Genomic DNA, 13463 nt, shown 5'->3' on the forward strand with positions numbered 1-13463 from the left:
ACTGGCCACTAGGTGAGAGAAATTGTCCCAATCCTAGGCCACCTCCTGGCTCTTGCCCACTTGAAAGCAGGAAGGTCACTGGAAGATTCTCTCTTCTCCAGAGAGGGAGGGGGTCACCGAATGGGAGATCACCCTAGACAGAAAAGAGCTTATACAAGACTTGCCAGTGCCCACCTCCAAAGCTAAAATCCTTTCCTTTCTTGGACTGGCTTGTTACCGCCGCCTATGGATACCCAATTTTGGCCTCTTGGCCAAGCCCTTTTATGAGGCTGCCAAGGGCGACCCTCTGGAATCGCGAGACCCAGTACACATACATGCCTCATTCAAAGCTCTCAAAACTGCCCTCCTAACAGCCCCTGCTCTCTCTCCCTGACGCTCTTTCCTTTTATATGTCTCCAAGAGACAGGGGATCGCCTTTCGGGTATTAGGACAAGATAAGGGCCCCTCCTTCACACCAGTAGCTTATCTTTCCAAACAAATGGACCCTACAGTTCGGGGCTGGCCTGCTTGCCTTCAGGCAGTAGCAGCTGCTGCCCTTCTAGCCCAAGAGAGTACCAAACTTACTTTGGGCCAGTCCACTGTCATCAGGTCCCCACATCACCTACAAGATCTCCTGACTCACAGGGCTCTAACAAACCTGTCCCCTTCTCGCCTCCAACTCTTCCATGCAACCTTCCTCAAAGACCCCCACTTCACTTTACAATCTTGCTCACCATTAAATCCTGCCTCCCTCCTACCAGATCCTAAACACAACCTTTCCCACTCATGCCCAGAAACCCTCGATCACTAACTCCCCTCGCTCCCAAGTATCTCTCTACTCCCATTCTGGACCCTGATTACACCTGTTTCATAAATGGCAGCTCTTTCTCTCCTGCCCCTGGTCCACGAAGAGCTGGATATGCTATTGTCTCCTTAAAGGAGGTAATCGAGCCCCACCCCTTCCTCCAGGCACCACCTCCCAAAAGGGAGAGCTCATAGCCCTTACTAGAGCCCTGACGCTGGCAGCCTCCAAAACAGCCAATATCTACACAGATTCAAAGTACGCCTTCCATATCCTTCACTCCCATTCAGCTTTTGGCAGGAGAGGATTTCTTTCCACTAAGGGATCCCCCATCACCAATGGGCCACTTATTCTAAAACTCCTTAAGGCGGCCCAACTTCCAGCATGAGCAGGAATTATCCACTGCAAGGGACATCAGCCCTCTGAGGATCCTACTGCTATGGGCAACAATAAGACAGACACTGAAACACAAAGAGCCGCCCTACAGACAATCGAGGCCACACAACTGCTGGCTATTCTACCCACATCTCCTCAATACAACCCACTAGAAACACAAAAATGGCTCCAACAGGGCACATCTCAATCAGGAGACTGGCTTCCCTTCAAAGGTCGACATGTTCTCCCAGATTCCCAGGCTACCAATATCCTGACTGATATCCACAATACCCTACACATTGGATACATACCTCTCCTCCAGCTCATTCACCCCTCCGTACATTATCCCTCTCTAGTCTCCCTTGTCCAACAGAAAACCCACAGATGCCCCATCTGTTCTGTCACTTCCCCACAGGGCGGTCTTCACCCCAGTGCCTTCCCTACACACCAAGCACGTGGTCACCTCCCAGGGGAAGACTGACAGATTGATTTTACACACATGCCCCCACAAAGACAGACACGTTATCTCCTCACCCTGGTAGATACTTTCTCAGGTTGGATCGAGGCTTTCCCTACCACCTTGGAGGGCACTGCCCCAGTTGCTCACATCCTGCTCACTAAAACCATTCCCTGTTTCAGGCTTCCCCGTTCCATACAGTCTGTGACAACCGAACGGCCTCTGTCTCACGTGTCACCCAACTCGTGGCCCAATCTCTCAACATAAATTGGAAACTACACATCCCATACCGACCTCAATCTTCTGGAACACCAGAAAAGGCAAATGGACTAATTAAAACACACCTGTCCAGGGCCTGGGATTTAGCTCAGTGGTTCCGCTGCCTCCCTCGCAAGCTCAAGGACCCAAGTTCGATCCCAGGTACCAAAAAAAAAAAACCACGCACCTGTCCAAACTCACCTTGGAGTTCCAGGCCCCATGGACCGAGCTCCCCGCCCCCTTGCCCTTGCCCAATTAAGAGCAGCACCACGCAAGCCTCTCAATCTCAGCCCATTTGATCTTATGTATGGGAGACCCTTCCTCCTAAGAAAACTTCCAGAATCCCTTCCCCCATTAGCGGATTATCTCCCTACCCTTAACTCTCTCCGTTACTTTCTTAGGACCCATGCTGATCAGTTTCTACCTAGCCCATATCCCACCAACCACTGCCATCTACAGGTTGCTCCTGGAGATCAAGTCTACCTCAAAACCCTTGCCACAGGGACCTTACAGCCTAGATGGGAGGGCCCTCTAGAGGTGGCTCTCACCACCCCTACAGCAGTTAAAACTTGTTAAGAAAGACACCCTGGTTTCATCTCTCCAGGACAAAATGCTTTGCTTTGCCTATCTCTTCCCCAAAGTCTGACCTGTCTCCGACCAAACCTAAATTTTCCTCCCTCCTAACAGGACCCACCAAGATCAAGCTCACTCACATCCCCAAAGAATAAATGATTTCATGTTCCTTCCCCGGCTAACATCCCATTTCTCTGACTTCATCTTTGAATTACAACAGGACCTTCAATGGTTTGACCCTCGAGGTAGCACAGTGAGAAAAAAAACTCCTTTGGATCGAAGACCTCTGTTTCCAAGGTACTCTCTCAGACTTTTCACCTGATGAGGTTTGGTTGTTAACATTCCTCCTCTTATGTTGGTTAACACTACCCTCACTCCACTTTCATGACATTCCCTTATCTTAACCTGCCATCTAGCCTTTTCAGCCTTTTACATAGCCCTGTCCCTTATTTGGGCAATTGGACTCTTTTTCCATTTCACCCCAAGACTAGTCTCATACACAAAGATTCCTCTTCGCTCTTCTTTTCCTTCTCCTGGCAGGACTTATCGCCACTCCATCATGCTCCTCTCTCTGGCCACCAGCCGAGCTCCTCTCCTGTCACCCCTTCATAAAGCCCTACAGGGCCTAGACATAATAACAGAAGAAAGAGGGGGAACATGCCTCCTATTAGGGGAAGAATGTTGCTACGTTGTAAACCAATCTGAAATTGTTGGAGACAAGGTAAAAGAACTCAGGGAATGCATAGAAAAAGGTAGACCTAGACAGACCACAGTTTCTACCAGGATATCTGGACCAATGGCTTCCACAGCTTCTTCCTTTGCTGGGTCCCCTCATTATTCTCTGCATAATCCTACTTTTCAGACCCTGTCTGTTCCGTTGTTTTCAAAATTTCTTAAATGGGGAAAAAATAAGAACCAAGATATATCATGTAAAGGTACAAGTACCCAATGATAAATGTAAATGTATTACATACCTAAAATGTACCAACAAAAGAATCTAAGGGAAAAAAAAATTCTTGCAGGAGCATATGCGAGCCTTTACCAACCTGCAGTTGGCAAACTCATCATGGCTCATTACCAGCCCCTCGCCATGGAGGACCACACCTCTGTCACATAAAGCCCTATCCATCACCCCAGACCCTTTTTCAACGCCCCTTGCCAGCAGGACACAGAAACAAAAAAAGAGACCTTCGCCCCTATTTCATAATAACAAGAGGCTGGGATGATAGAGTTCTCTGCTTGATAAAATGGCTCTGGCAGCCCTACCTCCTAAATGCCTTTTCCTGGCAGATAATAAATCACTCAAGGAAACAATAACCTAACTTTCTCACCTTGAAGCTCTCCTGCTTATAGTCCTTCCCACCGAGAAGTTCAAACTTGCCAATGGATTTAAATCTCACCTCTGGCTGCAGCCAAACATCTACCTCCACTATGGGCCCCTCATGCCCGTTGCCCACCATATAAGAGGGCACCTAGCCAGCCCTGGCTGCTGCTCTCGCCATCGTTTGAGACAGCCCGACACCCGGTCCCCTAATAAAGGCCGAGTCTCGGGTGTTCGTGTTTTCGGCTCATTCTCATCCTCTCAAGATCATACTAGGGCCAGGATGTAGCTCAGTGGCACCTTGCCTGCCTGGCAAGCACAAGGTCCTGAGTTCAATCCCCAGTACAGCAAAACAAAAGAAACAAAAAACAAAAGAAAAGATCATACTAAGAATATATCTTGTGATCTGTATGCTAATTGATAGTACACAAACATTATACAATAAAAACTTTGTTTACTTTGTTCCCTAATATGTATCTCCAACACAAGAGGTGTTTAATGGTAGCTGAATGAAAGAGATTTGAAAAAAGTTTACTAATAATTATGTCATGGGTATCACTAATTGAATGCTTCCTACAGTGTGTTCAGACATTGCACAAGGTGCTGCTATAAACTCTCTCTCATCCTCACAGCACTACAAAAAAAAAAAAGAACAACAAAAAAACTAAACTAAATTGAAATGGAGCATATGATTAAATATAAGAACTCAAACTACAAATCTTCAAGAAAAAAAAACAGAAATTTTTGTGCATTGTGTCAGGCAAAGATTTCCTAGATATGAAACAAAAAGCATAAGTCAGAGAGAAAAAAAAATGATTAACTATACCTCATCAAAATTAAAAACTCCTGCCTTTGAAATAGTTAAGAAGACCAAATATATGCAAAACACATCCCTAAAAGGGCTTCATCCAGCATATATAAAGAACTCTCACAGTCCAATAATAAAGACAAAAAAATCTGCTGAAAATAGGCAAATACTTTACCAAAATAAGATATACAGATGGCAAATAAAAAAGATGCTCAACATCACATTACTAGGAAACTGCAAATAAAAACCACACAAAAAAGAACTTCTCAGTGAGTTACTACCATACAACTACAATGGCTGACATGAAAAAGGAATGGTACACTGATCATGGAGGAGCATGTAGAACTGCATTCAATACATTGCTGGTTGGAATGCAAATGGTTCAGCCCCTTTGTAAAATAGTTTGGCGGCTTCTAAGGTTAAACATACACGTCATATAACCTAGGAACACACAACTAGAGTTAACCAGGAGAAATGACAACATGTTCAAAGACCTGTACCAAGAAGTTTAGAGTGCTTGTATTTGTAAGAGCCAAAAGCTGGAAATATCTCAATGTCCATAACCAGGGAATGGATAAACAAAAAGAAATTAAAATATAGATATATAATGAGATACTCCTTAGCAATAAAAAGTAATAAAGTACTCATACGTGCAGCAACGTAAATCAATTTAAAAGCATTACACTAAGAAACCACACACAAAAGTCTGTATGATTCCATTTATGTATCATTCTGGAAAAAGCTAAAACTATAATGACAGAAAATAATGAGTGATTACTGGGGCTGGGAACAGACGGAGATTCTGAGAGAAATTTGTGGAGAGATGGAAATATTTTATATCTTGATTATGATGGAGATAAATTTTACTATACACACCAGTCCAAATACACAGAATTATACACTTTAAAAGGGGTTTTACATGCTAAATCCAATAAAGAACAATCCAGTAAAGAAGCTAAGAGAAACATCCAGACAACAAAAAGTAGAGCACAGTGTTTAAAACTTAGGTGCTACAATGAAATGAGACAAAAGGAAAGAGTAGCTGGACTATCATGCACAGGAAGAACATGAATTTGTGTGTGAAAAAAGTAAATCAGAAAAAAGTATCTCAAGCAATTCTCATATAAGTCAAGACATGAAAACGGGTCTAGGCCAAGATCAGAGGACAGAATATGGAAGGATGAGAAAATATTTTGAGAGAACTACCAAAAATGGAGGTACAGAAATCTATAAAAATGAAAAAGCATGCATTATAATACAGTGTAGAAATGAAGTAGTCTTTTGCGGACAGATGCTGAGAAAGTGAACTATCCTAAACTTTTGAAGGGAAAATCTTCATAGGTCAGAGGTAAAAAGAACTTTGGAAATCATCCTTATAACAGCTACTGAACTATCTGCTGAGTTAGGCTCTTGAGGATAGAGACAAGAACACAAACTGAGGGAACTAATTAAACACGAACAAACAAGTACACAAATATCTCAACCTTTGCAACACCCTTGGTTCGAATAGTCACTATTTAATAAAGGCATTATCACTTAGCCCTACCTTGACATTTCCATACCAACTCTCCAACTATATGAATTTTCTTGACAGTGTTCAAAGACAGCTTTCAATTTACTGTCTCTATGTCTTTAATGATCTACCCATTTATAATCAATGAAGTTACACCCCCAAATTCAATCCTATGAAATCCTCTCTGGCCACTTTAGACAGAAATCAACTTCCTTCCTCCTCCAAGCTCCTACAGCTCTTGTCTTTCTTCTGCCTTTACATTATGTGTGTGCTTGTCACCTCTCCAACAAGGCATGCCTCAAGAAAATAAAATGTGCCCTGGCGTGATTCTGTCCTGAGCATCTGTTCTCTGGGGCAGCAGCTGTTTATTTCCGTTCGCGTTCTCTCCCACCTAAGTGCGTGCCACCACTCCATGGAAGATTTGATGGATATGGACATGAGCCCCCTGAGGCCCCAGAACTATCTTTTCGGTTGTGAACTAAAGGCCGACAAAGATTATCACTTTAAGGTAGATAATGATGAAAATGAGCACCAGCTGTCATTAAGAACGGTCAGTTTAGGGGCTGGTGCAAAGGACGAATTGCACATGGTGGAAGCAGAGGCAATGAATTATGAAGGCAGTCCAATTAAAGTAACACTAGCAACTTTGAAAATGTCTTTACAGCCAACAGTTTCCCTTGGGGGCTTTGAAATTACAACACCCGTGGTCTTAAGGTTGAAGTGTAGTTCAGGGCCTGTGCATATTAGTGGACAGCACTTAGTGGCTGTGGAGGAAGACGCAGAGTCCGATGAGAAGAAGGAAGAGGATGTAAAACTCTTAAGTATATCTGGAAAGCAATCTGCCCCTGGAAGTGGTAGCAAGGTTCCACAGAAAAAAGTAAAACTAGTGGCTGATGAAGATGATGATGATGACGATGAAGATGATGACAACGATGATTTTAATGATGAGGAAGCTGAAGAGAAAGCACCAATGAAGAAATTGATACGATACTCCAGCCAAAAATGCACAAAAATCAAACCAGAATGGAAAAGACTCAAAACCATCAACACCAATATCAAAAGGTCAAGAATCCTTCAAAAAACAAGAAAATTCCTAAAACACCCCAAGGACCTAGTTCTGTAGAAGATATTAAAGCAAAAACACAAGCAAGTATAGAAAAGGCACATTGAACAGTCCTGGGCACTACTGATAAATTTAAGCCCAAAGATGGGGAGAAAGGAAAAGGAGAGACAAGTAATAGTCCATTCTGCATATCATCAACAATCCAGTCTGAAGTCTTCTATTTTAATCTCAATCCCCTTTTCTGATTTGCCACTCAGACCCTCTTCCAACCTGGAAGCAATCTTTTTCCTAAAGCACCATTTTTTCCTTTACTTTTTTGACTGCTGTGATTCAGTGAACCTTACATAATGCTTTCTGTTGTGCATATGCCTCATCTCTTCTTTTAATTACCTTTGTATTTCTTAGGTGCTCAATAAATATTTGAATGAATAAAAAAAAAAGAAAAGAAAAGAAAATGTGCTCCAACTGGTAACTGCCACAATACCTACACAAGACAACTCATCCTAAAATATAACACACTCAGTCACACTTACCTTACTGCACGGTGTGAGTAAGGTAATAATAATATGACCCTAATTCTTCCTTCTCATTCCTTTTTATTTTTTTGCAGATCAAAACTGAGGCCACATACAAGTTAGGCAAGCATCTGCCACCAAGCTACACCCCAAACTCTCACCCTTTTATACTGATTTACTTAACTAAGAGCTTCTCTTCACACAATCCTATTCTGATAAGCCTGTGTGGGAGTACATACAAATATCCACCAGAGTATTTGTATGTATTGCATATATGCACAAAGAAAGCCATTAGCAGGATATACTCTGAGAGATCAGAGTTGAGTATCTTTCACTTTTCAGATTTGAGTATTTTTCATTTTTCATTTAACATCCTTTTATAGTTTTTGCACTGAGCACATTTTTTTTTCCCCAGTCCTGGAGCTCAAATTCAGGACCTTGCACTTGCAAAGCAGGCGCTGCACCACCCAACCTAAATCCCTGGCAAGCACATATTATTTTTAAGATGTCTTCCAGTTTATTAATTTGATTTCTCCCCATTCTTTAAGGCTGAGCTCATCTTTGCCCCTTTTCTGAAGCCTTTATCAAACATTTCCAGGCATGGTCATCATTTCTAATCAGTATTTATGGGCCAAGGATTTAGCTCAGTGGTTCTGCCGCCTACCTTGCAGGCGCAAGGACCCGAGTTCGATCCCCGGTACCAAAAAAAAAAAAAAGACAAATCAATAAATTTTTTAATGGTTAAAAAAATCTTCTAAAAAGTGTTCTATCTGAAGCTTAGCAGTCATTTTTAAGAATGCTCTTAGACTGGCTCAAGACCAAGAATGCTGTTATAGTCTTTCTTGACTCTGTAGCACAAATCATAGAGAACACTCAGTAAATGCTTACTAAGTCAAGGAATGGGATTTCCTGCAGGCTTTATTATAAACCACAGGATTCACTTGGAGTTTGAACTACTCAGGAGGCTGACTGAAATAGAAGGATCCCTGAAGGCTAAGGGTTTGAGGCCAGCCTGGACACCAGAGCAAGATTTTGTTTCAAAAACAACAAAAATCCATAGGGTTTAGAAAGCTATACTGATTTGCAAACATATAAATATTATAGACCAATTTCAAATTTTATGCTATGTCAAAAACATGCTGCAAATTATAAACTTCTCTGGAAAGACCTGTCAATTAAAAAATTCTAAAAACAGAATTATAAGGTTGGCTAGTTACAGTGCTATTTCAGAACTAGTGAGCTACACTACCAATTTAATTTAGTGTGATGGTATAAATTTTACTCTCAAATCCAAGCTCTTTGTGAAATATAAAGTCTAATCATCTAATACAGATCTAAGACATTAGCTGTAGTAAATCTTCTAATTTTTTGAAAGAAATGTACATGCCATTCAAGTTCAAATAATGATAGAATATTTTAGGGGTGAATGTTACCGTGGCAAAAAAATGACTTTCTCCTTAGTATAACAGATAGCAACTATTTTACATCATTGTGACAACAGTTAATATACTGTACATACGAAAACTGCTAATAGATTTTAAGTGTTCCCATCACCAAAAAACTGTTGAGTTAATGTACATTAATGAGTTTGATTTAGCCATCCCACAAGACATACTTATATTAAAACACATCTATAAATAAATGTAATTTTTGTCGACTAAAAAAAAACCAAATTACCTCCAATGGCTCAAGTTCATTTTCATAGGATTTGATGATTTCCTTTGAAGACATTAATTGGGCCTCCTTACTAGTAATCTGATCACGAATTTCACAAGCTTTTTCCTTGTTTTGCTTCAGGTATTTCAGTTCTGTTTGACATTCTTTCACTTTCTGACCTTGCGCCTGACGTACCTGACGGAGTGTTTCCAAGGCTTTGATATACCTTTGAAGACACCAATAAACCTGGCTAAGTTAGGGTGTATTTATACAGTAAGCTAATATGCAAGGGATTTGTAATAACTTGGCAAATGCTCATGACATAATGGTGAGAGAAAAATTACATTTATTCTGTCAGTCAGGTAAATAAGCAGACAAAAAAGAAAACGGAAAGGAAATATACCCAGTGGCTGCCACTGGGTAAAAAGTAATAACTGATGAACTTTTTGCTTTTAAAATTTTTCTTTTTAATAGATAAAGCATGGAAACAGCCCAAGTGCCCATCGATTGGAGACTGGATAAAGACGTGGTTCTTTAATAAAATGGAGTACTACTCAGCCATAAAGAACGAGAAACTATGGAGACATTTATAGCTAAATGGATGCATATTGAGACCATATTCTCAAGTGAAATAAATAGGACACACATGTGTAAATACCGAATAGTTTCTCTAGTGTGAGAAACCAAAAGTGTAAATAAGGATTAAAATGATTAAAACGAATAATTGATAATCTGAAATATTAAAAGGGCCAGGGCCAGGGAATTAGCTCAGTGGTTTCGCCCCCTTGGTCCTCTAGTGCAAGGACCCGAGTTCTATCCCCAGGACCAAAAAGAAAAAAAAAAAAAGATCCAACGGTGTAGGGGTGGTGGGAGGGGAAGGGGAAAGGAACGAAGGGAAAAGAAAACTTAAAAGAAAAAAAATGGAAACGAAATCTATGTAAATAGGGAAGGGTGCACAGGTAAAAGGGAAAAAATAAGAACCAAGATGCATCATGTACAGGTACAAGCACCCGATGATAAATGTAAACGTACTGTATACCTAAAATGTACCAATAAAAAAAATTTTTCTTTTTAAAAAAGAAGAATCCAAAAGATAGACATAGTGTTACACATCTACAGAAGGATCTCTTGAAGCGAGGAGTTTAAGGCCAGCCCGGGCAGCACAATGACACTGTCTCTCAAAAACAAATACAAAAGGGCCAGGGATTTAGCTCAGTGGTTCCACCGCCTGCCTCAGTAAGCGTAAGGTCCCAAGTTCGATCGCCGGTACAAAAAAACAAATACAAAAAAAGGCTCAATAACTTAGTGGGCTAAAAAGTCTTAAGAATTACAAACCTTGTTGCAGAAAAAATTTCATCAAACTTTTGCTTCAGAGCCTTTCCTTCGCTTAAAGGCCAATTAGAGTCTTCTTGGTGACAGAAAATGACATTGTTTAGCACAGATTTAGAAACCCCAAGAGCACTTATCATTTCTCGGTCAATTTCTGCACACTTAGAGCTGAGACTGACCTTTTCACCATGCCTGTAGGAAAGAAAAATCAAGAATATAAGTAAAATAACCTGTTCTACTGCTTTATCAATCCTTCATGCTGTACTTCTTTAAATAGCTTCCTTATGCTAAAAAGCCTAACTCTTAAACAATTTACCAGTTTACTGACAAAAAGATTATATAAAACATGATGGTATAGGAAAGGATGCCAAACTTTTTATTTTTTTAACATATTTGGAAGGGGGCTGGGGATTTAGCTCAGTGGTTCCAGGGCCTGTCTCGTAAGCGCAAGGTCCCGAGTTCGATCCCTGGTACCAAAAAAAAAAAATTGGACTTTTAGTGACAGTAATTTAATATATTTTTATGTAGTACATAGAGAAAAACACTATCTTCCACCCCTAGAACTCAAAAATATGAAATTTAAATGAACAAAGCATGATCATCAGCAGACAGGCAAAAGTGACTTATACAAGTAAAGGTAGTGTCTGTCTTTACTGTTTTTCCCTTTTTTTTCTTTTGAGACAGAATCTCACTATGTAGTTCAGGGTGGCCTTGAACTCACTACATAGCCCAGGTAGGTCTCAAACTTGTGGCAATCCTCCTGCCTCAGCCTTCTGAGTGCTAGAATTTTACTGTTTTTTCATTTCAACTTTTCTTTTTCTTTTTTTTTTTTTTTTTTTGGTACCGGAGATCAAACTCGGGTCCTTGAGCTTTCAAGGCAGGTGACGGAACCACTGAGCTAAATCCCCGGTCTCAATTTTTATTTTTAAAATAGATCCTGAGTATGTAAACATGTTCTGTAAGGGGCTAGAAGGGACACAAATATATCAGCAGGTTATCACATTAGACCATGGAAAGATCATGCAGCTTGGACTAGAATACATAATCACTGCAGAAGTGGAAACAAAGTCAAAAAACATTTAGTTTAAATCCATAGACATAGTAATGGATTGAATAGAGAGAGTAGCAATGTATCCACACGTAGGTTTCTGGCTTTGGTCACTGGACATGTAGCAGTGTCATTCACTGAGACGAAAAGTAATGTAAGACAATCAAGTTGTAGGAAGTTTATTTTAGGAGGGGTCAAAGAATCATAAGCTTTGGGGCATGCTGAATCTGAGATACCATTGAAACAACTAGTTGAAAACAAGAGAGGTAGTTAATATACGAGTCTGGAAACAAAGGTCTGATTTAGACAAATCTGTGAGTCACCTACAAACTCATGGTAACTTGAGCAATTGATACGGAGATGACCTAGGAAGAGAGTATGGAACAAAAACAGAACTAACCAGGACTAAGCTTGTGGCACTCCAACTTTTATCGGCTAGATGAATGAAGTAAGATGTGGTTGTGACGGAGAGAAAGAGGGAACAGTGTTGTATAATGAGGTCTAGGGAAAAAAATTCAGGCAAGAACTGATTAACAACTGCCACTTATTGATCTGCAGTACACAGAATTTGTGAATGCTAGATTACCTGGCAAAGCGGAATTAAGATTACAAACAGAATTAACTGCTCATTATGTGACCTGAAAAGATTATGCTGGGTCATTTGAATGGGGTCAATGTAATCACAAAGGTCTTTACATGTAAGAGAGGGGAGAAAAGAGGCAAGAACGATTCAACATGAGAAATAACTCTGCTCACTGCTTCATGGAGGGAGAGCCATGGGCCAAGATACATGAGTGGCTTCTAAATGATGAAAAGAACAAAACAGATTCTCCCCTCCAGCCCCCAGAAAGAAACACAGCCTACTTAACACCTTGATTTTAGTCTGGTTGCACTGTCTTAAGCATAACTGTTTGTTACAGCAGTCATATGAAACTAATACATGAGCTTTTACTATGTAGTAAGCATTTTATATTCATTAGCTCAATCCTTACAACATTTTTCTAAACTATGTATAGGGATAATGAACCCCTACTTTACAAAGGAAGAAACAGAGGCCCACTATAGGTCTACTTTGCATAACACCAGCATTATTCTAACCAATAAAAAGGTTATTAGTGACCTCAGTGGAGCTGTGTCAGTGGAAGAATGGGATGAGAGGAGGGAAGAGATGAAGAAATGGAGACAAGTATTGTGTTTCTTTTCTCTTATTGCTGAGACAAAAATACCTGACAACCAACGTTAAAGGGGGAAAGGTTTATTTAGCTCACAGTTTGTAGAGGTTTTAGTCCATAGCAGGCTGGCTCCAAGGCAAGGATGGCAAACAGGCCTCACAGAGGAGAAATAACATGGTGTGCACAAAGTAGCAAAGGCAACAAGAGAGCTTCACTGAATCTTTCTGTCTCTTTTATCCCACCCAGACTGCAGGGATTAGGGTGGTGCTAACCCACTCACTCACATGCAGTGGTTTAGGAATCACACACCCTTAAACCCAGCATCACACATTCCAGATTCAGCCACCTCTGACCGAATCAGGCTTTGGCAGGGACATCCAGTCCCAAAAGGTAACAAGTATCTATAACTCTTCTGAGAAAACTGGCTGCAAAGGGCAAGAGGGAGACAAGAAATAATGAAATCCAAAGGTATGAAAAAGGTTTGAGTGTGATTAAAAACCATGGATAGCCGGGCATGGTGGCGCATGCCTGTAATCCCAGCACTCAGGAGGCTGAGGCAGGAGGATCGCTTTGAGTTTGAGGCCAGCCTGGGCT

At 40.9% G+C, this 13463-nt stretch overlaps 1 protein-coding gene and 1 pseudogene across 4 annotated transcripts in view; one reads left to right on the plus strand and one right to left on the minus strand.

The window, feature by feature from the left end:
• Rad50 (RAD50 double strand break repair protein) overlaps positions 1-13463 on the minus strand; it is a 138690-nt gene that overhangs the window by 85521 nt on the left and 39706 nt on the right. For all 4 annotated transcript variants that reach the window (XM_087194551.1, XM_087194550.1, XM_004836612.3 and 1 more), the window contains 2 exons: positions 10656-10841; positions 9342-9546 (listed from right to left, as the gene is read on the minus strand). In XM_087194551.1, coding sequence (XP_087050677.1) covers positions 9342-9546; positions 10656-10841 — 391 coding nt within the window. The remainder of the gene's footprint in view (positions 1-9341; positions 9547-10655; positions 10842-13463) is intronic.
• On the plus strand, positions 5546-7879 carry LOC147823014 (nucleophosmin pseudogene; annotated as a pseudogene).

Source organism: Heterocephalus glaber, unplaced genomic scaffold (assembly GCF_053883595.1).
Source record: "Heterocephalus glaber isolate CG9 unplaced genomic scaffold, H.glaber_assembly_v1.0 deba00001606, whole genome shotgun sequence".
In the NCBI taxonomy this organism is placed as follows: Eukaryota; Metazoa; Chordata; class Mammalia; order Rodentia; family Bathyergidae; genus Heterocephalus; species Heterocephalus glaber.